The sequence below is a fragment of the Eschrichtius robustus genome, chromosome 7 (genome assembly GCF_028021215.1).
Source record: "Eschrichtius robustus isolate mEscRob2 chromosome 7, mEscRob2.pri, whole genome shotgun sequence".
Taxonomy (NCBI): Eukaryota; Metazoa; Chordata; class Mammalia; order Artiodactyla; family Eschrichtiidae; genus Eschrichtius; species Eschrichtius robustus.
Window position 1 is genome coordinate 99911177 of NC_090830.1, and position 26321 is coordinate 99937497.

Consider the following 26321-nt stretch of genomic DNA (forward strand, 5'->3'; position numbering starts at 1 on the left):
TTTTCCAGTCAGTTGAAATCTGCTTTTTTGTAGTTTTATTCCATTTAGTTTGGAAGGAAAATGAGGTGGTGGCCATGACAGTTCCAAAGCTCTCCAACCAAAATACTTCCAACATGGTCACACTGAGGTCAGCCAGATGCAACCTCTCCAGTGCAATCAAAGGAAACCCACAGAACAATTCTATCAACGTTAGACTATCATTTAGTACTTATTGGGTGAAAAACTTTATACATAGGTTCTCATTTTATTCTCACAAGAACCCTTTGAGTCAGATGCTTTCCTTATCCTCATTTCAAACCAAGGAAACAAAGGCTCAGACTGATGAAGTAACATGACCAAGGTCACAGAGTTGTAAGTCAAGAAGCAGGACTATGAATCCAGGTTTGTCAGACCATAAGCCCATGTTCTTACCTGCTATGGGATGCAGGCTCTGTCCCTTCTGTTCATTCAATCGCTCATTCAATATACATTTAGTTAACTCTGACTCTGTGCCGGACACTGGGGACATAGAGATGCATCAGGCATCATCTCACCCTTGAAAAATGCTTCACAGACGATGTGACATTTGAGCTGGGTCTCAAAAGATGAGTAAGTCAAGAGGGAGGGGACATGGGGATATATGTATACATATGGCTGTTTCACTTTGTTGTACAGCAGAAACTAACACAGTATTGTGAAGCAATTATACTTCAATAAAGATCTATTTAAAAAAAAAAAGATGAGTAGGAACTTGGCAAGGGGATGACTGTAGAAAAGACATTCGTAGCAAAGGTATGGAGACGGGAAGGAGTGCAGTGTGTTCAGAGACTGGATAGTCAGCGTGACCAGAGCAGAATGGATGAGGACAAGGAGAGATGGCGGTTGCTCCATTCATTCAATCAATATGAATGTATTAGTAACCAAGTGTGTGGTTGGCCTTATGTTAAACCCCAAGGAACATAGAGAGGAATCAGGTGTGTTCTCTACCATCAAGGAACCACAATAATATCTGGGAGAAAGCCAATGCTACGAATTTTGGTCTATAATTAGACTATAGGCTTGAATTCTTATTTATTTATTTTCATTTATTTTAGGCCATAGAAAATTAATTGAATTTTTTCTTTACAAAACTGAAAAAAAAAAGTATTTAAAAAAGCTATTTGCATTTCAGAATAAGAAGATACTGTTTTTCCTCCTCTGCCCTTTAAAATATATGCTATAAAAATATCAGGTTTGTCACAGCAACCAAAGTACTTTGGTAAGAGATGAATATTTATAAAGATAGGCAGAAAAGTGGTCATTTTAATTTAAGAATGCTTACTTACAGTTTATTTTATCTGGTCAAAAAGTATTCATCAAAGCAAAGTTCAAGAGAGAGGAAGAAAGGTTTAGGTAGTTTCAAAAGAAGTTAGAATATAGACATAAAAGGATGACTATGTCTTTGATAATAAACTTTTTAAAATAATGATTATGTCACAGCTAGGGCAGGGCTCTACTTGAGTCAGCATGATGCAGTCAAGGTGCTGAGGAAAGTCAAGAGATTTGAAATCTTATCATTATAAGGAGCAAAGTTACTTAAAATTTCTAGATCCCTGTTTCCTAAGACTGGCAAATAGATTTCAACTATGCTTTGTGAATCAATAAACAGCAAATTAATACAGAATAGTATAATTATTCTCTCCTGTGTCACTGAGACATTTTCTAGTGTCTCTTTCAATTCAGACGTTGTGTACTTCCTATTCTGAAGCAGAAAAACCAAATGCAGAATTGAGCTTCTTAAATATTCTAAAACAATAACAACCCGTCCCAGGTTCCATTCTCTCAGACCTGAGCCGTCCTGTTCTTATGGAGGTCATGCTCTGCACAAAGGTGACTGGCAAAGGGGTAAGTGGAGGCTGAAATCCAGCCCCCTCTCAGCTCCCCGAGCGAGGCACCTTAGTCAGCCCAGAGAAAGGAGCGCCTTTGTGTGCTGTGCACCAAGTCCTATGTGCTAGGTGTGGCCATCTCCAACCTAAGTGCCCACCAATAGGGGGAGAGAATGTTGTACCTCCATTCAAAGGTAGTGTTCATGAAGATGTGTAATAACATGGGAGCCCTTTGGACAAATACAAGAGAAGATGATGTAGTGGATTCAATAGTGTCCCCCCCCAAATTCACATCTACCAGAACCTCAGAATGGGACCTTATTTAGACATATAGTCTTTAGAGTGTAAACAAGGTAAAGATCAAGTGAAAAGATACTGGCTTAGGTTGGGTCTAAAATCCAGTGACTAGAGTCCTCATAACAAGAGGAAAGGGACAGAGAGACACCCAGAGATAGAGATGTAGGCAATGTGAAAATGAAGACAGAGATCGGAGTGATGTATCTACAAGCCAAGGATCGCTGGCAGCCACCGGAAGCTAAGAGGAAGGCGTGGAACTGATTCTCCCTCAGAGCATCCAGAAGCAACCAAGCCTGCCAACACCCTGATTTCAGACTTCTGGCCTCTCGACCTGTGAGAGAATAAATTTCTGCTGTTTTAAGCCAGCCACTCTGTAGTGCTTTGTTATGCAAACCCTAAGAAACTAATATAGAGGCCATATGTCTTAGTGGCTAAGAGCTCTGGAATCAGACACAAGTTACTTAACCTATTTGAAACTCAGTATTCATATCTGTAACATGATGATAATAGTATTAGCTACCTCACGGCATTTGATAATTAAAGAAACAGAAACATCTGAAGTGCTTAGCACAAAGACTGGTTTGTGCTAAGAATGGAATAAATCATCACTTCGATGATGTTGATGCTGATTTTGATACTGCTGCCGCTGGTGCTGATGATGACTAAAAGGGGAAAAGATATCCAAAGCCCTGTGTATACGTGTGTTTCATAAGGCAAACACAATATAAAATATATGATGTGTGTGCATGTGTGTATTCAACACACGTATATTCACCCCATGTAATATGAGCTTTAAATAATTAAATGAGGAAACGCTGCCCTCTCGTGGCAGAGACTTGAGGGCTTACAAAATACCACCGTGTCCTCTCTCTCCCAGTCCCTCTGGCAGGGTGGGGCATGTGAATCTGGCCAATAACATATGTGAAGAAGGACCACCCAATTTTGATTAGACTTTGCATGAGTGGGAAATGTGCACAGTAAAATCTTTAATGTGTTAAGCCACTGGAATTTCATGGTCTATTGCATCCCCTGGCATTAATGAACACCTCTTAACACACACCGAATTAACACACCACTTGTTCACCTGCCTTACCATCCTCCTGGCCTCACCCCACTACAGACTACTGGGAAAAGGAAAGCAAAGGGTGTTTCATCGTGTTATATTGTAAGGGTTATTAGGCCCGGAATTTTACCCAAAGGGCAACCTGAATTTGAAACAAGCAGAAGCAATGACTCCAGACCAGACTGCTCAGATTAAAGGAGAACAGTGAGCTGTAGCCAGAGGACCCCTTCTAAAGTTACAGGTGAACTTGGTGGCCAGCATCCTGGAGAATCTTTCTACCCTCTCTGCTCAAGAGAAGTGATGTCCATTCTCAACTACTCATTTTGTTATCTTCAAAAGTCCTGGATGAAAAAAAACCCAAAAAACCCCAAAATACCCTCGCAATAATGTTACTGGAGAGATATCTGGTTTGGGTGGATTCCATTAAGTTCGTTAAGTTACTGCAATCAAAATTGGTGCATCCTAAATAGTATGATTAAGCAATCAACAAAAGTAAAACAAGAAGTAGCCAATAAGAATATTTTTTTTAATTCAGCCTAACTACCCAGGAACTGAAGAAATTGAAAGGAAAGCAAGAGTGATTTGGCTTTTTTGGGTCTATTACTTAACAACATTTGTAAAGCATGAAAATACCAAAATTGGCAAGAGCACAGGAAAAAATGCTCCATTCATGCTTGGGTAGAAGCAGTGTAAACCAGCAAGTTTTCCAGAGGACCATTTGGCAATTTATGAGAAAGGCTGTAATAATAAATATTCCTCTATTGGCGCAGCAACCCCACTTCTAGGAATTCAGCTTAGGGAAATCATTGGCAATAGATACAAGATATCTGTTCATGAATGCTTACCACAGTGCACTTTATGATAGAAAAAAGCTATCAACTGAAATGTCAAATGATTGGTGATGTGTTTGGTACATTATCATACATATAATGGAATACTATACAACAATTTTAAAATGGTGATTTTAAAAATACTACGTTTCTTTTTATGGCTGAGTAATATTCCCCTGTATATATGCGCCACATCTTCTTTATCCATTCATCTGTCGATGGATACTTAGGTTGCTTCCATGCCCTGGCTATTGTAAATAGAGCTGCAGTGAACATTTTGGTACATGACTCTTTATGAATTATAGTTTTCTCAGGGTATATGCACAGTAGTGGGATTGCTGGGTCGTATAGTAGTTGTTTTTAGTTTTTTAAGGAACCTCCATACTGTTCTCCATAGTGGCTCTATCAATTTATATTCCCACCAACAGTGCAAGAGGGTTCCCTCTTCTCCACACCCTCTCCAGCATTTACTGTTTGTAGATTTTTTGATGATGGCCATTCTGACCAGTGTGAGGTGATACCTCATTGTAGTTTTGATTTGCATTTCCTTGATGATTAATGATGTTGAGCATTCTTTCATGTGTTTGTTGGCAACCTGTATATCTTCGTTGGAGAAATGTCTATACTCAGCCATAAAAAGAAACGAAACTGAGTTATTTGTAGTGAGGTGGATGGACCTAGAGTCTGTTATACAGAGTGAAGTAAGTCAGAAAGAGAAAAACAAATACCGTATGCTAACACATGTATATGGAATCTAAAAAAAAATTGTTCTGAAGAACCTAGGGGCAGGACAGGAATAAAGACGCAGACATAGAGAATGGACTTGAGGACACGGGGAGGGGAAAGGGTAAGCTGGGACGAAGTGAGACAGTGGTATGGGCTTATATATACTACCAAATGTAAAATAGATAGCTAGTGGGAAGCAGCTGCATGGCACAGGGAGATCAGCTCGGTGCTTTGTGACCACCTAGAGGGGTGGGATTAGGGAGCGTGGGAGGGAGATGCAAGAGGGAGGGGATATGGGGATATATGTATACATATATACACTGATTCACTTTGTTATAAAGCAGAAACTAAGACACCATTGTAAAGCAATTATACTCCAATAAAGATGTTAAAAAAATAATAATAAAATAAAAATAAAAATACTACATAGCACTGAAAGATATTCATAAGGTAATTCTAAATGAAAAAGTTGCCAAATTGTATATACAATAAAGTATCATTTTCAAAAAATAAAAAAAAATAAACACGATTAGGTAAAGGTCTGAAAGGCTATATAACAAAATATTAGAAGTTATTGAGGCCCAGGATTACCAGATGATTTTAAATTTTTATTTTTGTTCACCTTAGAAATTTTAGGAAATACATGAACAAAAGGAAGATTTTTAAAAAACCACTGTACAACACCAAGAGTGAACTCTAATGTAAATTATGGACTCTGGGTGAAAATGACCTGTCAATGTAGGTTCATGGATGGTAACAAATGTACCGCTCTGGTGGGAGGTGTTAATAATGAGGGAGTCTGTGCATGTTTGGGGGCAAGTGTATATGGGAAATCTCTGTACTTTAATTTTGCTGTGAATCTAAAACTGCTCTAAAGAATAAAGTCTATTAAAAAACAACTTTGCCAGGCCTGGCATAGTGTCACTTCTCTCATCTTTTATTGATCAAAGTGGTCCCGGGGCTGGCCAAGTTTCAAGGGATGGAAAAATCTCCACTCTTGAAGGGGACTGGCAAGGTCACTTTGTATAGAATACCTAAGATAAGAGCTATTGTTGCCACCATCTTTGGAAACTATAGTTTTCCATTTAAAGATTTTTTTTAGTCTATCATCCCAAAAAGAATAAAAAGCACTGAAAAAGTGAGATAAATAGCAAAGTGAAGAGATATAGACAAGTCCAGATATATAATAATCATAATTCATAAAAATAAACTAAATTCACTCATTTAAAGATGAAGATTATCAGAGTAAAAAACAAATAAATAAAGCTATATGATATTCATAACAGACACCTCTAAAATGTAAGAATAAAAGTTGAAAGAAAATGATAGAAAAAATATACATGGCATATTCTAACCTACAGAGAGCTGAGTTAGCTATATTAACTGAAAATACATAGATTTTTGAGACAAAAAAACTATTATTAGGTATAAAGAGAATCATTACAAAAACAAATAAAAAAACACTTGAGATACATGGAGATAACATTGTTAACATTTTTTATAGTATTTTAAAGCTTCTAGTACCCATAGTATATGAAACCAAGAGAGCATCTACCTTGAAAGAATGACCTTTTAGTCATGTTTATTTCTTATCATACATTCCACATAGGAAAATGGGCAGAAGAAAATGTACCTGAATATTAACCATGGTTGACTTTGGAAAGTAAGTCCAATGTCTTCTGCCAGTTAATGACAGCTGGCTTTTACAGCTTTGGTTTCTAAACTTGGGACAATTTAAATTAACAAGTATGATTAATCTCTGCTATCAGTCAACTCTCATCACCCTCGTCATCAGAAAGCCCTTATTAAGCACCTTCACTTTACATGGGGATGGATTAGACACAGAATGAAAACTCACTACATAACCAAGGCCTACACTTCACTGAAAAGGGAGAGCACAAATAAGCTGGTAGGAAAGTTGGAACAAAAAGACAGCGTCAAGCTTCACAACAACATAGAAGAGGCAGACTAGGAAAGAGAAATTCAGGATGTAGAAACAGAGTGGGGCTTCACAAACCAGAGCGAAGGCTAATGGAGAAGGTATTTATAAAGACATGATGATGAGATGGAGAAAAGAGAAGAGGTCAAGAATGGCTGGTGAAAGGCAGTCACTGAGGTTTCCACATTTGCTCTCGGCGTGGGGTTAAGTACACTGAGGAGAGAATGTAGGGGGGAGAATAGAGAGCCATAGAGAATAAACAGTTAGAAATTATAATTCAGGAAGTCATAGTCAGAAATCATAGAGAAGATTTATACACACACACACCCCTCAAACGGAGTTCCATAAGTATCATTTGAATGAATTAGTTTAATAAATTGGGTTTTTCTAAGTGTGTACATAAATTATTCAAATAGGTTGCACAAATCACTGCCCCTTGTTGTCTTCTGAAAATGTGCCTTGAAAGGATAACCCCTTTCTGTAAAAATAAAAAGATTTACAATGTGTAAAACAGAAGACAATAGAGAAATCATTCAAAAACCTGCTCAGACCTTCCTTACAGCTCTGACGAATAGGAGCCGTGCCATACTGACTCCTAAAGGGGTAATGAGGTGAGAAAAAAAAAAAAAAAGGAGGGTCCATGCCACTCCTACAAACTTGAGAAAGGAAACTTGGCATACGGGAGAAGATAGGAGAAGGGAAGAGAAGTGAGACAGAGCCTGTCCCGCTGCACCACACTTGAGGAAATGAGTCAATGTTCCCAGCTACCACTCCCAGAGCCGCCCGCACTAAGGAGACTGGGTGAGAAGGGGCTGTCCACCACCCAGAGACGCCATTCAGATTATCTGCCCACCCCTGTGATTTGTCTTTTGGTACAGATACTTGAAACCTGTTTTGTTTTCTCCCTTCATCGTTTCTTCGTTCCGTAGCATCTTACTACATCAGGATCTCCCAGAACTCCACTCCACAGACGCCTTCTTTGAGGTGCCTTCCAGAATCTCCCAAAGTGAATTTTGTGACCGCCACACAGCTTATATTTTAATTCAGAACATCCCAAACATGTTCTCCACGTCTGGAGAAAAATCATTTACTGTTTTTGCATACAGTAGTATCAGTCAAAAAGAAAGATTTTCCTTATAGACAGATCAACTGAGGCAAATGTTGACCTCACAATTGTAGAGGACTTGATGGATTATGGAATAGTTGCATGCATATAATTCTTTCGTCCCTCAAGTCACTACTCTTCCTAACCCTTCAAGAGCCCCCAACTCCCAACCCCAGCTGAAAACACTTCAGTGATTTTCTATTCCCCTTTGTTTAGAGACCCAAATCCTTATCATGGCATCTAATCTCTACCTCTGAATTTAATTCACAACACCCTGCCCCACTGTCCTCGCACTCCAGCCACACAGACGTATCAGCACCTCAAACAGGCCACAGGACTTTTGCACATGTTTTCCCATCTGTGTTAAATGTTCTTTTTTACCCCCCCATTTTGCCAGTTAATTCTTACCCTTCCTTTGGTTTTCAGTTCCATTGTCTCTTCCTCAGGGAAGCCTTTCCCGATCTCCCTGACCAGGTCAAGTCCCTTTAAGATAGCTCTTCATACCTTCCTTTCTTAGCAGTTAACCCAATTATAATTATACATGCATTTGTATGACTATATGATTACCTTTTGTCCCCACCAGTAGACTATAAGTTCTATAAGAACCACAACTAGGACACCAATTTTTTTCTCAGTGTATCTGTATAGTACTAGTTCAGTTCATGACACACATCTTCCACAATATTTAATAAATGAATGAATGCATAATAATCTCTATGTGGAGAGATGTTACATCTACATTTGAGAAATGTGGAAACTGAGTCTCAGAGATTTTAAAGGATTTGCTCAAGGAGCATAGACACAGGTATTTGACTCCTGACTTTATGACCATTTACTGGAAATGCATCATTCCAAGGACTGGAAAGCACTGCCTGGCACATAGTAGGTGCCTGGTGCAGACTTGTTGAATGAAGAAATGAAAACAACAATGAAAGTAGCAAGGAATAAATTATGAACTTCAACATGGTTTTCAGGGTGACGACAATAGTCTTGGCTGTGACATTGGGCAGGTCGCATCACCTTTCTAGGCCTCAGCTGAAGTTTAAACTTTGATGATCTTCATGCTCTGCAAATCTGAGGTTCTGTGCTTCTAAACTCCTCATACCTTGGAATCCTGCCTAACAGCAGGTACCTACATATGGTGACTGCGTTACTTAGCAGCCCAGATTTGACTTTATGTTTTGGATCATTTTTAATGTATTCAAAGAGCAATTATCCCTATGCAACAAGAGGCAATTGCAGGGGCAATTTCATCAAGGATAATATACGGCGGCTATAGAAACAACAGAAAGTTATTGCAGGCTGTTAAGCACAGCAGATGGAAAAGCATTGTTATAACCTTGACAGTTGACCCTGGGACTTCCAGATATGTTATATAGTTATATGCAAGGAAGCAAAGAGAATCTGGTCCCAAAAATAGCATTTTGAGTGTCCTCTTGGCATTCTTCAATGATTCAGAAACTAAATCAAAGTGAGAGAGTGGCATGGACATATATACACTACCAAATGTAAAATAGGTAGCTAGTAGGAAGCAACCGCATAGCACAGGGAGATCAGCTCGGTGCTTTGTGACCACCTAGAGGGGTGGGATAGGGAGAGTGGGAGGGAGGGAGACGCAAGAGGGAAGAGATATGGGGATATATGTATATGTATAGCTGATTCACTTTGTTATACAGGAGAAACTAACACACCATTGTAAAGCAATTATACTCCAATAAAGATGTTAAAAAAATTAAAAATAAAAGAACGAATATATGTATATATACAACAGAATCACTTTGCTGTACACCTGAAACTAACACAACATTGTAAATCAACTATAATCCAATAAAATTAAAAATAAATTTTAAAATAAAATAAAATTTTAAAAAAGGGAATCATGCATGGTCTCAGTCATTCAGCCAAGAGTTAAGTAGAAACTATAAGGGAAAAGGCACTTTCTTCTCCTAACAAATTGGGAATTCTCTAACTAGTCATACATACATGTCCTTATCCTGTCTCCTAACCAAATTCCCCATTAAAGTGCTCCAAAATCAAGGGCTAGGTTACCTTTCTAGATTCATCTCTCAGCCACCCCTTGACCTAAGCCCATAATCTGGCCTCACAATGCAGTTTTTTCATGGCTCCATGAGAAATCCCATGGCTCCTTCAGGTCCAGTTCAGTGTCATTTCCTTTTTGAAGCCTTCCACTATGCTCCCAGGTAGAGCTCAGTGCTACCACCTCCAAATCCCCACAGCATTTATTTATGCCCAGGTGACAGCACTGATGGCCATCTGACTATGTTATGATTACTTGTCTGTCTGTCTCTGTCTCCTGCCCAGATCACCCCACTAGCCTATAAAACTAAGAAAGGGACTATGCTTTATTCATAATAATATACCCCAAGCACACAGTTGCATGCCTGACATTTAGAAAGTCTATTGAGTTAAATGCTAGGTGGCAACTAATCAGTAGATGAATTAACTGTAATCAAAGAATGAGTCCTATTATATCAACCCACATAATAAAGTTTATTTTATCTGGGAATTTTTAGTGACCTCACTTTAACCCCAAAGAAGTAACACCAATGCTAAGAATTTCAAGCACTCTGAGATGCCAATAATGGCATTTTTAGAAGAGGTAGAATGTTATTCTACTATTTACCTTTTAGCTAAAATTATTAAACTCTTTTTATGCCAGGCATAGAACTAGAGTTTTGTATGCACTATCTCATTTAATCTCCAAACAATCCCATGAGGTATCATTATTCCCATTTTCAAACAAAATACTTGAGGTGCAAGTAGATAAATTACTTTCCCCAGGCCACAGGGCTAGTAAGGGGCAGAGCTGGGGCTTGAATTCAAGTCCTAAAACCCATATCTACAACCTAAATGCTAAAACCCAAACTCCTTACCACCATGCTGTTCTCTACCCAGTTATAGGACCAACCCTAGTATCTGAACTGTGGGTCAGTCTTCAATGTTTTTCTTCACCTCGTATTACTTTCAATTTACTTAATTTTATTCACATAGAAACTTTCACGTAGATATTCTATAATCCCCCGGCAGACTCCTACCACCTTTAAGAACAGTTATTATCAACATTTAAGGACTCATTTTATCCCTCAATTTTAGAGTACGAAAACTGAGACACAGCAGTTAAGTAACTTGACCAAAGTCACACAGCCACTAAGAATGAGAGCCCAGAATGAACACAAGCCATTTGACTCTTGCACCTGTGCGCTATCAACCGCTTCCTTAGGGCATTTCTGTGTCAATTTGGAAGTCCACGGGTCAAGGTGTCTGGGGCTGTTACCCACCCAGACAATTCCTGAGTCAGTTCAATCGCAGCAACCAAAATCACATATGAATGCAAATGCCTTCTTGTCAAAGAAAACAAAATTCATGTGTTTTCTTACATATAAAATGGAGTTAAAATCTGTGCCAAGCTGTAATTTTGCCTCATCTGCTTCCGTTAGGTGGTCTCGGTTCTGCTTTCATCACTAACTGGCATTGTCCTAGGTTAGACTTAATCCTTTTAGAAAAGCACAGGTAAATAACCTCAAACCCATAATCACTTGCTGGTTGGTCAGATTGTTTTCTCATTTCCAAGAGATCATTGTCTACCACCATATGAGATCTTGATACAGTAATAACCACTAGCATTTACTGAACCTATCATATGTCAGACGCTATGCTAAACTTCTTCACCCAGATCCCTCATTCACATAATCCTTTTATTAGCCCTGTTTTACAGGTGAGGAACTAAGCCCTGGGATGCTGAGAACGTTGCCTGAGGGGCCATGGCTGGACCCCAGATATGACTCAACCACTCAGCTTATTCTCAGCCTCTGCTGTCACTATTCTGGTCTCTTTTTCCCCCCTGTAATTAAGGGAAATCATTCAAACAGACATTTTTTTCTTTTTAAAGTAAATAGAGTACCTGATAAGACCCAGGTCGTCTCCATTCAAATCTACCATTTTCAAGAGTACCATTTCCTTGTCTGTATTTGAAGAATACCTAGTCAGCAAAAGAGAGAAACTTAGTGAGTTCTAGGTTAGAGCCTGGCCCTCATGTATGACAGAGCAGAAGCTGACGCAAAAACCAAAACCTAAATGACTCTCAGTAAGCAAGGCTCCCTGATACTCTGTAGTTCTACAAACTGCATCCAGGATCTCATTTCTCAGCTAAAGAAATGATTTGCAACTGTGAGCAAAGGGGCATTAGGTCAGCTAACTGGAGATGAAATATACATTTTTATGTAAAATATGCAATATTATATAGCATATATTATTTCTTAAAAAAAGGATTTGTCTTTGAAATATCTACTCATATTAAATTTTAGTGAAATCTCTTAAAAATAGCAGGGAATGTGCAAAATCAAAAGCATTCCTGACCTACAATTTAAAGGGTTTTTTTATGTCCTTTCAAGGGAAATCAGATTATATTTTCTAAAAATCAACTCCTTTGAAATCTTTCTAAAAATATAGAGACAAATATGAAATGTCAAGTGGTCAATTTGAACCGCGATATTATTTTACTCTGCCATAGTAGCCAAGTACTTCTCTTCTGTCACAAACCTCATTCATCACATAAAAAATTAAAAAATAATGGTCTTCCTTAGTTGTCCCATTCAACTATGCCAGTTTTATGTCTTGCTCTTCACACCAATTGCTTTATTCTTTTATCTCTTCTCTCATACTACATTCTCCTGAACTAAAATAATTTCTTCTGAATAATGTAATAAAAAGAGTTATTCATTAGTAGAACAAATATATGTTATGCACATTTTTATATTTTCCAGATGAGATGCAGAGAACCCCTAAATTAAGATTTAAGTGGATCTCTAAAGGTTACACAACTAGGAAGTGACAAAGCTAAGATGAGACCACAGTTGTGCCTTCTTTGAAAGCCCAGAGTCCTTCAAACATTCACATCTGACTCCCACATCCAGCAAAGGGGGAAGACGTGTGCATAGGCTGGTCTGTGCTTCTGCATTCTCTTTTTATTTCTGCTTGTCTTAGATTATCAGCATGTTTTTAAATTATTTCAGCTTTAATACCCTTTCAGGATCTCACCATACCCATCAAGTAACAACCCTGTTCTTAGATTTTGTTGCTGGTTCTTAAAGGAAACACATGATTTTATCTCGATAATTGCACCCTCACCTTGCTCTCTCTGACTGTGGATTCCGAAGGTAAGAAGAAGGGCTTCGATTGATCTGTGCACCATCCACATTCCCTTTATTGATAAAGATTTTGCCTGGTTTCATATTTGTATGTGCTATCTCAATGCTCTATAGGTTAAAAAAAAAAAAGTTGTAAAGTTAGAAATCCTGGTGGGCATTAAGCCTTAGTTGATATAAACAGAAGAACCCTGTGGACAATTCTTTTGTCTCCAACTTGTCCCTGCTATGGGATGAAAGCTGGAGAACCACAGGGCTGGTGTCATTCTGGGGGTAACAGACATGACCTTCAGGGTTGAGATGAAGAAATGCTGTGCATAGGGAACCACCTGAGTGTCTCAGGACTGCCAAGTCAGGAACTGTCTGCCATTTCAGATGGCCAAAATGGGAGACTTGACCTTACAACTCTCCATCCCCCTGCCCACACCCTCTAAGGCAGAGTTTTTCAAACTTTTTGGACTGAGAAATAGAGTAATTAATACATTTTTCATCATAACTTAATACACATCAAGATATGTATCCTAAAACAAAAGTTCACAATACAAACTATACCCTATGTGTCATGCATTATGTTATTTTCCAATCTCTTTTAGTTCCTTTTTTAAAGCTTATCACAACCTATGAAATTGATTTCATAAAGCCATTCATAGATTGTTATTTGCTCTTTGAAAAACATTGGTGTAAAGACATTTCTTCCTTCGCCAGTTGGATCCCTGGATTTGGGGGCGGGGGATGGTGGTAATTTTATGAGAAAAAGGAGAGAGAGACTAAACATGAGAGACAAAGGAATGAAGAAAACATTAGCAAGGATTCTATGAGAGAAAATAATTACCTGGAAGACAGGAGAGAGTAATAAAAGCTACCCAAACCAGGAATGGGAGAAGAGTTTGAGGGTATCAGTTCAGAGCCCCATGTCAGTCTAGAGCTGCAATAGAGGACTTGAGAAATGAGGGTGTGTGGTGTAAATTGCATCCCCTTTTATGCTCTTTGGGAAATACAAGGAAGGCTTGAAATTATTTGTAATTACTTTGAGTTCCTTGGTGGATTTCTTTTCAAGTGACTTTGTGCAGAGAACTGACTATGTGGGACCCTATAATTTATAAGGGTTAGATACAAAATGTTTTCTGTGTCTTTGGGTGACTATATGAGGCTTACTGCCATAGGACCTTCTTCTCCCAATCAATCAGTGCCTCGGGAGTAGCAGCCCCCAGCTCGGAACCAGAAGCTACAAGGGAGTCAAAAAGGAGAAAGGGAAGTAGGTGCTAAGACTGTGCTCAGACCGAGATCCTATAGGGACTCTCCGTATCATACCAAACCACTCCTAAACCACTGTAAGCAATGCTAAAGGACACTGGGGTCCTCTGGGGTCCCTTGCCTACCTTCATGATGCCAGCAACCATGTACTCAAAAGTTCGATTGCTAAACCCTTCACTGGCAATCACAAATGTAGTGTACTGGAAATATCCTGCTGGACCCGAGTGTGTGTGAGTACCACTCAGGATAACGTTGTCTCTTCTGTACAGGGAGCCATATTTACTCTGCAGCCTGTTCAGGACCTTTAAGAAAGGGAAAAAAACAAAACAAAACAAAACTAAGAAGAGGAATAACATAGGAGCGTAGCCTGAGAAAAAGCTCTGATGGGTCTAATCACTGAGTCATATCAGCGACATCCCTGTCAAGTGACCTTTCACTCTATGCTTGAGTTTATCATCTCAGTAACAACAACATCAACAGTAATTGCAGTCGCTAACATTTTATAGATTCTTGCTGTGTACCAGCACAATGCTAGGTATTACATACACCATGTCACTTAAAAATCTCTATAACACCACCAAGAGGTGGGTATTTTTAATCTTATCTTTTGCTGGAAACATTGACATGTACAGAAGTTAAATAATTTGCCCACAGATCTAATAAATAGCAGAGTCAGAGTCTAGATCCAAGTCTAACTATAGAACCAGTATTCTCACCTGCTTATTGTCCAGACACTGTTCTAAGCACTAGGGACATATGAGGTCCCTACCCTGGAGAAGTTTTTATTCTAATGAGGGAAAGATAAATAAATATGCAATATTATATTATACAGTGATAAACTCTATGAAGAAAAATATAGCTAGGTAAGGCAAAAGAATATGATAGGTGTTAGTGAGGAAAGATCTTCCCAAAGATGTTACCTTTCATCAGAGGCTTAACTGAAGAGAGCAAACTGGTCATGCAATACCAGGGGGGAAAGCATCTCGGGAGCAGTGCAAAGCCCTCTTTACTGCCTCACTTCCCAAAATGAAGAACTGAATATTCCCAGCCACAGACACTTACACTTATTGGCCTGGGGAAGCCACCCGCTGTGACCTGAGGACACCCCAGCAATCCTGTGGAGGGGCCCATGTGGAAAGGAACCATCTTGTCAGCACTAACTTGCTAGCTGTTTGGTGAGCAACCATAGAAGTTGACTCTTCAGACTCAGGCAAGCTTCAAACAACCGCAGCCCCAGCCAACACCCAAGTTCAACCTCATGATGCAAAAGTAATGATATGTGACGGTGGTCCTAATATGTCAGAATCATCCAACCCAGCCATTCTAGGATTCCTAACCCCACAAAAATCCTGAGCACTAATACATGATTATTGTTGTTTTAAGCCACTGAGTTTTCTGGATGACTTGCTGTACAGCAATAGATACCTAATCCAAAGAGACTCAGTAACTGTTCATTGAATTAATCAATGAACATCCAAATGAATAATTAACGTTTTGGGGTGGTATATACACATCAAGAAAACAAAAGAAAAAATTAGTGATGTTGCTGAGTAGCTTTTTTTTTTTTTTGGCTCAAATATCTCTTTTTTATTGTAGTATAGTTGACTTCAAATACTACCTTAGGGCTGAATACCTATATCTGATTATGCTTTAATCAACTGTAATCTCAAGTTTGGTATTACTGTGGTTTCTCCATGAAAGATGTCTTGACTTCATGTCAAAAATTATTAAAATGTTCCAGCAAAAGTGTCAACCCCAGGCAACCTTCCTCAGTGTAAGATACTATCACCGAATACCAGGGACAATGACGGAAACTCATTTATGGCAGAGCTACTTATCTCATGCACTCAGTCCTATTCATGGGTGGTTGCTATCCAAAGCAGTGTGTTGAGAAGGATTCTGAATCCAAATCTGAGCTTAGCAAAAAAAGAGTGCCTTCTGGTGGGGGGGGGGGCCTTCAGCATCTTAGTTCCCCAACCAGGGATCGAACCCGCACCCCCTACGGTGGAAGTGCAGAATCTTAAGCACTAGACGGCCAGGGAAGTCCCAAAAGAGTGCCTTTTTTGATTAGCAATGCTCTCCACCTTGAGTATGGTATAGGCAGTAGTATGTTGATAAACTGTTTCTCTGAAAGAAAAAAGAATAGCCCTCATTTGTATCATCTGTCAATTTCTGTGGTGCAAATACACTCACCATAGTGAATTTCAAGCTACCAAAAGTTTAACCACTAACTCACAAAGTTCCTAAATATTTAACAATCAACTCTCATGAGCTGGTACAAGCCAGTTCCAGCACACCAATGGTACATAAGGAAGCAGCAGCAACTGATGTGCTATATACTGAAAATACATAAAGACATCCATTCAACCTCTTCTATTTTAGGTGAAGAGCTCCACCACCCTCATTCTAAGTCACGTGGTCACTGAATCAGGAAGGAGATCTTACAAACCATCTTGCCTCATTAACCTCTCCGTGGCCCAAACACTGATTCCTAGGTTACCACATCCACATGAGCAACCACGTGATACCAGGCAAATGTGGAAAGGAAATAGGATATAACTAGACCAACATTATCAGCCCACACTCTCCATCCCAATAAGGTTCCATGTTCCTTCTGTTTGATCCTAACTCCAGCCCCAACTCTTCATCACTCTTACATATTCTTTCACACAGTAAGTATTACTGCTTCATGAAGAAGAAATGTCTGTAGGGATAAGGGGAAACAATCAATGAATGGACACCATGAAAGCTTAACTAAAGTCAAAAGCTGATGTTCTTACAATTCTGTAACCAAGACAAGAAGGTCTTGGAAAAGAAGGAACTGCCAGTCAACTTTAGAGCTCCCTGTCCCACACATTTTTATTCCTAAAGAACTGTAACATTAGGATTTTTAGAATTCAGTGCATTTTTTCAGGTTTATGCAAGAATCAAGCTCTTGAAAACATAGAAATTATGAATCTTGAATTTTAAAATAAAAGAAAAAGACTACAAACAGCTTACAGAAATCTTATCCTAAACTACAGTCTCTGATATGAAGTCAGACACGTGGGACTTCTGGGGAAAAAGAAAAAAATTAAAAACTCAATCATGTAATAACAATGCCTGCCAATAGCCATATAAGTAGCATGTTTCCCACTTCATGAAAGGAGGGCTATTTTAACATAGAGCAAAGAAGTGACATTAATGCCTATCGCTCACTTCTTTGACTGCAGTTTCCATTCCATTTCCTATTGCTGACACTCTTGGGAACATGACATAGAAAGAGTTAGAAAAGTCATTCTGCTTTCCTGCCCTGCCTCACTGCTCAGGGATCTTCTTTAATCTTTATTCCATGCTGGAAATTTCATCAATCTCAAAGCTGAGACTGAGAATCTGACTAAAACCAGGTGTTATAATAAGCTTAATGGCACTAGTTTAGTTACATTTATTTTTCACACTTTCCCCTTGGATTAACTTGGGATAAGTAAGTGGGTTCATTTATAGGTCTTTCCTCTGGGTCTCAGCTTGTAAGGGGAAGTAAAAATAGGAAGAGATGTTTAAATGGTGCCCAGTATTAACTTCATAGTGGTCTACAACCCAATACATTAACCCGCTATCCCTTCAACACTCCACCCCAAAGTGTCTGTTTTGACTCTATTTCTACTTAATGACCCCACCATTTCCCAATCAGAACCATTTTTGATTCCTCAGAAAAATAGTATAGTGCTATGGTAATGAACATGTGCTCTGGCAGCAAAATGTCAATGTTCGAACTCCACCTCTGCCAGTTCCTAGCCGCGTACACTTGGACAAGTTACTTGGTCCTCTGCAACTCAGTTTCCCAGTCTGTCAAATGACATAATAATAGTACCTCCCTCATACAGTTGTTTGGAGGATTAAATGAATTAATATATATGAAGTACTTAGACCAATACCTGACTCGTCACAGGAACTATGTCAAGTGTTAGCTTTTATGCCAATTCATCCCCAAATCTCATTAGCATTTGATTTGACTTTTTACCACCATATAGTCTCACTGCTGTCCCATTGGTTTAAAACTTTTATGCCAGCATTACATAGTATAGGGGAAATGGCCAGGCAAAGTATAAATCCCTCTTGCAATGCCAGTTTCCCTTTCTAGTTCTTTCAGCCTTTTAACACCTTGTAAAATTCCCCCATATTAAATCCCCTGTTTGAAATGCCTAGTGTGATTACTGTTTTCCCAACTGGACTCTCATCAATAGAGCCTTGATGTTAATTTAAGGAATCTGCCAATTTGTGTCTTCACCGCTAGCTCTAGACTATTACAATCCACCTCAAACATCACTGTCTGATTAATCATCCTAAAGCACAACTGTGTTTGCATCACTCCTCCACGCAAAAGTTTTCTAAGAATCCCCATCACCCACAGAATTAAAAACAACCTGGCAACCCAGGACCCTACGAATTATGACCAACACACCTTCCAGGTACATCTCCAATTACATGCCTACATGTGTCCTAATAGAACTGATCTCTGTCTCTTCAAATACATCTACATTTCTCCCTTGTGCCTCTGTGTGTCCATGTTGTCCTCTCGATTTGATAGCTCTTCCTCCCCATGTCAACCATTTAAAATTCTCCCCATTCAAGTGACACTTCCACTTTGAATTTTCCTCTAGTTTCCATTTCCTGAATCCCTGTGTTGTACTTTTAACATACTGTATGCCCACAAATTCTTCAATACCCCTGTCTTCAAGAGGTGAAGTATAACTTCCCCACCTGTGAGTGTGAACTAGACTTGGTGACTTGCTTCTAGGGATAGAACAGGGTGAAAGTGATGGTGTGCATCTTCTGAGCCTGGGTTATGAAAGGCACTGTGGTTTCTTCCCTGCTCTTTTTTTTTTAAATTAAAGTATAGTTGATGTACCATATTACATAAGTTACAGGCATACAATATGGTGATTCACAATTTTAAAAGGTTATGCTCCATGTATAGTTATTATAAAAGATTGGCTATATTCTCTGTGTTGTACAATATATCCTTATAGCTTATTTTATACATAATAATTTATACCTCTTAATCCCCTAACCCTACATTACCCCTCCCCTCTTCCCTCTCCCCACTGGTAACCACTAATTTGTTCTCTATATCTGTGAGTCTGTTTATTTTTTGTTATATTCACTAGTTTGTTCTATTTTTTAGATTCCACATACAAGAGATATCATACAGTATTTATCTTTCTGACTTATTTCACTTAGCATAATACCTTCCAAATCCATCCATGTTGTTACAAATGGCAAAATTTCATTCTTTTTTATGGCTGAGTAGTATTCCACTGTATATATGTATATACACCACAGCTTCTTTATCCATTCATCTATTGATGGACACCTAGGTTGCTTCCACATCTTGGTAGCTGTAAATAATACTGCTATGAACATGGGGGTGCATATATCTTTTCATATTAATGTTTTCATTTTTTTCAGATATATACCCAGGAGTGGAATTGCTGGGTCATATGGTAGTTCTATTTTTAACTTTTTGAGACACCTCCATACTATTTTCCACAGTGGCTACACAAATTTACATTCCAACCAATATGTATGTGGGTTCCCTTTTCTCCACATCCTTGCCAGTGTTTGTTATTTGTGTTCTTTTTGATGATAGCCATTTTGACAGGTGTGAGGTAATATCGCAGTGTAGTTTTGATTTGCATTTCCCTGATGATCAGTGAAGTTGAGCATCTTTTCATGTGCCTGTTGGCCATCTGCATGTCCTCTTTGGCAAAATGTCTATTCAGGTCTTCGGACCTTTTTTTTTTTAAGTATTTGTTTATTTATTTATTTATGGCTGTGTTGGGTCTTCGTTTCTGTGCGAGGGCTTTCTCTAGTTGTGGCAAGCGGGGGCCACTCTTCATCGCGGTGCGCGGGCCTCTCACTATCGTGGCCTCTCTTGTTGCGGAGCACAGGCTCCAGAAGCGCATGCTCAGTAATTGTGGCTCACGGGCCCAGTTGCTCCGCGGCATGTGGGATCTTCCCAGACCAGGGCTCGAACCCTTGTCCCCTGCATTATTGGCAGGCAGATTCTCAACCACTGCGCCACCAGGGAAGCCCCCGGACCATTTTTTAATCAGGTTGTTTGTGGTTTTTTGATGTTGAGTTGTATGAACTGTTTATATATTTTGGATATTCACATCTTATCAGTCATATCATTTGCAAATATTTCCACTGACAAAACGAAAAGACAACCTACTGAGTGGGCGAAAATCCCTGCTCTTTCTTTTAAGTTACACACTATAAGGGAAGCCAGCCATGAGGATATGGACAGTGGGGGAACTGTCAGTAGCCACATGAGTGAATCATCTTGGAAGTGGATCCTTTAGCCCTAGTCAAACCTTCAGATGACTGCAGCCTTTGCCAGCATCTGGACTGCAAGCTACCCTAAGTCATAACCACACAGCTAAGCCAGTTCTGAATTCCTCACCAACAGAATTATGAGATAAAACAACAAATATTAAATAAGTTCCTATTTGGGGGGCTATTTATTACTCATGAATAGATAACTAATATATAACTGTCCTTTATTCCAGTAAATTATAGTTATTTGCCTATTTCTGGTACAGTTTTTCCTCCAATCCCCCAACTAGGTACTGAGCTCATAGGAACATGGGTTATGACTCACTTAGCTGTGTGCCCCTGAAGTGCCTAACAAAGTGTCTTGTAAAAAGTAGGTGATCAATGCTCTCCAAGATAATAGAATGACCTCACTTTTAAGAATGTAGGCTCTGGTATCAGGCATATATGTGTTCAGAACCCAGCTCTACCTTTTTCTAACTGTGTGAACTTGGGAAAGTTACTTAACCTTCTCTAAGACTCAGTCTCCTTACCTGCAAAATGGGGATAACAACAGGCCGACCTCACAGTTTTGTTGTCAGTGTAGGTGTGGGGAAAGCACTTAATCCTCTGCTCCTTATGTTTCCATAGATGGGAGAGACTTACATTCTACTCCTCACGAGGGGCTGACATTAGAGAAATGCTTTTAGGCCCTCTCATCATCCCTCTCCCTGGCCCCTTCACACCGGAGGAGGAGCAAGTGTTTATTTGGTGAGGTTGATGGAACATGACACTGAATAATGGACATTTAATGGTCATTATTCTAGATGTTCCAGACTCTCCCCTTTCTCACATTTGTAAGTATGTGAGCAGATACTAAGAATACACTTTCTTTCTGTGACCTGATCCCTGCAGAAAATATAACCAGATCAGGGTCTAGAAATTGGCTGAGAGAGAGAGACCTGGAAGTCCATGTGTCTATAACTATTTATCTCTCCCTCCCCACCCCCTCTCTGCACCTTACAAGCTGCCTGTCCAGGACCTCCTATGCACATTTCTGCTAAGCTCAACTTTCCCCACAGGTGGGTTACATGGTCAAAATTGGCAGAAAACATCATAGAAAAGCCTGCCATATTCTACAATACAGTTTAGAGTTTAAGAGTGCTAATGTTGTATTCTTTTAAAATTTTATTATGGAAAAGTTCACACATGTACAAAAATCATCAGAACAGTATAATGAAACCCCCATGTGCCTTTCACCCAACTTCAGCAATTTACGGCCAACCTCATTTCAGAGTTGCTTTTTAATTCTCTTTAATTCCTTGCATCTATTCTTAATTGTCTAAAAACTTGAGGGGAGGGTTAGTGATTAATTGGCACTCTCAGACTTGTAACAAGGAGGATTACAAGAGAGTGTATGTGAAAGTCACTGGGACATAATAAGCTTGCAAAAAAAATAGCATTAATAATGACGGTGAGCCATCAGCAGAATGGAAAGCAAGTTTTGACCAAGATGACTTGGAATGGAATGAGGCTCATTCTCCTCATTCGATCATCTGCTGGATTGTCAAGAGCTTATAACATTGAGGGTAGTAGAAACTCACTGGATGTAAAACCAGGAGAGCTTAGTTACTGTCACGTTCACCTGCAGACTTTGCCTTTAAATCACGTCATCTCTTTCTCACCTCAATCACTTACCTCCAGCCTGAGTCGTTGGGACACCATGCCTATCTCAATGCTGACAAACACTACTCGACTGGACCCATCTGGTTCTGCCATGATGAACGCACGACTGTACAACCTCGTGAGGATGCCTCGTGCATTCTGGCCAGTTTTGCTGTAGCCCATCTAAAGAGGAAGAGAGAATCAGCGCCACTCCTTCTCACCCCACTGTTACCAGAAACCAGGCACAACCATACAAGAATAGACTACTTAGGAAAGGCAAAGAAATACAATCCACATGACACTGTGGCTCCGACTGAGACAGGATATGTGTTTTCAAGAGTAAAGCCAACAGTTTTGGGGTGTTTTTTTTTTTTTGTATATCGATGAATGAAATCTTACCTATTAAATATATTATTGGATCATCGTTCCTCAAGGTGATTAAAGTTTGTTTGTGTGTGTGTGCATGTGTGTGTTTTATGACCAATATCTTTTACGTGTGATTTTTAGAGTTTGGCTCTTTAAAGATTTGGAGAGGATATGTACATTCTAAGGCACTCAGTTTTTCTGATTTATATGCTAATGATCAGGGCCTAAGTTAAATAAATAAAAATATGTGTGCATGTAAAAAAAAAAAAAAAGAGTAAAGCCAACATCACAAAACAGGCTTTACTCTTCTGTGCAGAAAAAGGCAAAGTAGTTGCTGGGTTGGCATTAGCTATTCACTGGCCTGTGGGCAAGGAGGGAACTGGTGTGACTCAGGAATTCCATCACAATGCTGGAGACCTTTCATGGCTTTTCTGTTCTTTGAAACAGGACCGTTTCTCCAGCTTATCTAAGGTACTACAGAAGAAATCGTTCCCCGGCCATCATTCCACATTCCAGGGAATACCCTGAAGACTGGAGGCCCCTTCACTTTGGTTGTTTGGCATGTGATTTTTTTTTTTTTTTCCTGAAGAAAATGGTTTCCTTATGACTAAGTAATCCTTATTGAGGGTGCCTCACCCTGGCTTTTATCATGTTGTCCCTCCCTCGGCCAAGTCAAATCAAACACACCTATCTTAAAGCCCCTCTCTTACCATGTCATAAAGCCCGCCCATAAAAGCTGCACCCAGGTCTTCAGCACGGTCCCTCTACTGCTTGCTTTACCTCTCATGTGAGTGGTCATTTAAGGTTTATATTCCAGAGTCACTTTTCAGAACAGACAACAGGGAATAATTCCTAGAATCTAAAGATTATTTGGTAGGAGAGAGAAAAATCCCATCAGGCAACCTCCTGCTCTGGTTACCTAGGGAAGCGTGGCTAGAAAGATATGTCTACCATCACAGGCCAGAATTTGCATGCCAGCGGCCCACAGGCCCCACCTGATCCAGAGAAGTGTTTTACTTGGCTAACACGCTGTTGGCCCACACTAGATTTCCAGTTTTAACTAGAGTTGCTTCCATTTTCCAATGGAGAGACTTAAATCCTCAGATCTTCAATCCATAAATATTCTGGCTTCTCTTGAAAAAACTGTAAGGTAGGGCAGCCCTAGATCCACACTCTTACATGGCAACAATCAGCTAAAGCCATGCAACTTTCTAGTTGTGCCACAGTCACCACCACTTTCTGTTGCCCCCCAAAACTGAGGATTTACTAGACATTCATCATCTTACACTGGCCTTCTTCGGTCATTTATGGTACCTGCCCATCCCCTGTAGTATTGGAGTTCGTCCGCCTTGCCATTTCCATTCACAAAAAACGGCCAATTGAGTTTACAAGGGAGTTGTGGTTAAATAAAAGGTCCCCTCTTCCTTAGAGTACAACATCCATGTGATTTTAGACAACAGTGAAGTCAATAAAAAGTGAGGAGATTATGACATAATATTTAGGAATAAATACAGAGTGCAAAATAATAAAGTTACTTGTTTCACAGTCTCCTCAAGGATCCCATAATTTACCTACCAAAATGATATCTGCTACTTGGCCCGTGCAGTCAGCTCGCCCAACACCAATATGGTAGCCACTGAAGTTCTGAAATAGAGTAGGTTCTGGGGTGCTGGGTGTTGGAGATGCCTGGATGGCTGTGGGGCCCTGGGTGGCTGGAGGGATCTGGGTGGTTGGAAAACCTGAATCAAAAAACAGTAAGATATTTAAGAAACAACATTTCAGCCCATGCACTTGTCGGCATCAATTAGAACACACAGATTCAGGTTCCTAAGGATGAATCCTTGTATATTCTCTTACGTCTAAGATACACGGTGAGAAACATCACAGGAACATGTTTTATATCGTAATCCCAAGGAGGATCTTTTTCACAGAGTGGAGATGTTTCAGCCTAACAGTCAAGCTCTCTGTCAAATGTCCTTCAACTTCTCCTCACAAGCCGTTCCTGTCTAACCTGTCACTCTTCATTCACTCACCTTGCACTTCTATTCCAGCCAAACAAATCAGGTGCCAGGTTCCTGGCACACAGCCCACTAAATCCAGCCTCTGAGGATTTGTTTCTACCACTCTCTCCATCCAGAGACCTTACTCCTTTCTGGTCCATCAATCAGTCTCCTCTACCCCTTCAGAGTAGATTTAGTTCCATCACACCCGGATCCAGCTCAACCCCTCACCTTCAGGATGCCACCCCAGCTGTCTCTACCCTGCTCTTATCCTCCTCGACTTTCTAAATCTTTTATTCTCAGTGCAACCTAGATCATTGTACACTAGTTAACATAGTCCCACTTTATTTTAAATATTCTCATATCACCTATATGTATGCATATTAATACATATATTCTATATCAACATCACACACACACACGAATATCAAAGGATGCAGAATGGGATAGAGACTAAAAGAGCAGGTGCCAGAAACAACCCAGGTTTGAAAACTAACTCTATCATTTACTAGCTGAACAAATAAGTTAACCTATTTTACCTCAACTTTTCTCATCTATGAAGAAAAGTAACATAACTTTCTCATAACAAGAAGATAATAATACCCTACTTCCGAGGGTTGATTGACAATAAATATGTTAATACATATTCAAATTTTAAAATAATGGCTGGCATATAGCTTTGGTTTTTGTTTTTTTGTTTTTTTGTTTTTTACATATTTAGACATCTTACTTATATATTTTATTTGTTTGTTTCCACCCCAGACAACAGCCAGGGGTGACCAAGGCAACACATGTCAGTGTCACAGTGCATTAGTGGTCAGAAAGTACTTAGGCAAGAGATTAACAGAAGACTTCTTCTGGGTTCCAGAATTTTGGAGCTCAAGAAAGTTTAGAGATCACATAATCCAATCTCCTCCATTTTACGTATAAGAAAACTGAAACCCAGAGAAATGACTTAACCAAGATTTCATGGAGAGCATATGATGAATCAGGTGCCTAACCCAGATCCTCCAACTCAGAATCTGCTGCTCTTTCATCCACATTCTAAGTGTAGTTAGAATTCATGTTTTCCCATCCCCAAGCCCACGTTTTCTACAAGACATCAAGTATTGCAAGGAAGGAATCAGGCACCTTTGCTATTGCCTCATTTGTTCCAATGTAGGAATGTAGTGACAGCCAACGCCAAATCTAGTCACATAGCCAAAGGATTCTTTTCGATCTCAGAGTCTCAGATCTGTAAAGCAGTACTAAGGCTAGCACCTACCTTTATGGGAGTTTGTGAGGATTAAATGAGAAATTTACATAGAATGTTTACCATAGTGCTTGACACAAAGTAACCATTCAATAAATAGCAACTTCTACTATGAAAATAGTGACTGTAATTATTAATTACCTCCCTGAGCCTCAGGCTCTGGATTCTCTAATTTTAAAAGAGAAAACTATGTAAGTCCTATGCATTCTTTCATTTCTAGCAGTCTATAACTCATTCTGCCCACTTCCAGAAGAGAGGATCTCTGTTCCTCTGGGTCTGCGGGGAATGAATTCAAAACATGGGGGACAGGGACTTCCCTGGTGGTCCAGCAGTAAAGAATCCACCTTACAATGCAGGGGACACGGGATCGATCCCTGGTCAGGTACTTAAGATCCCATATGCCACGGGGCAACTAAGCCCACGTGCCACAACTACTGAGCTCACACGCCTCAGCTAGAGCCTGCGTGCCGCAAACTACAGAGCCCAAGCACTTTGGAACCCACGCGCCACAACTAGAGAGA

General features: G+C 39.6%; 1 protein-coding gene across 1 annotated transcript in view; it reads right to left on the reverse strand.

The window, feature by feature from the left end:
* The window catches only part of ASAH2 (N-acylsphingosine amidohydrolase 2), a 120681-nt gene that overhangs the window by 49681 nt on the left and 44679 nt on the right, over window positions 1-26321 (reverse strand). Inside the window, exons 4-8 of the mRNA XM_068548951.1 lie at window positions 24124-24287; window positions 22216-22365; window positions 14349-14525; window positions 12953-13080; window positions 11727-11804 (exon numbers count right to left, since the gene is read on the reverse strand). Of these exons, the coding sequence (XP_068405052.1) occupies window positions 11727-11804; window positions 12953-13080; window positions 14349-14525; window positions 22216-22365; window positions 24124-24287 (697 nt within the window). The remainder of the gene's footprint in view (window positions 1-11726; window positions 11805-12952; window positions 13081-14348; window positions 14526-22215; window positions 22366-24123; window positions 24288-26321) is intronic.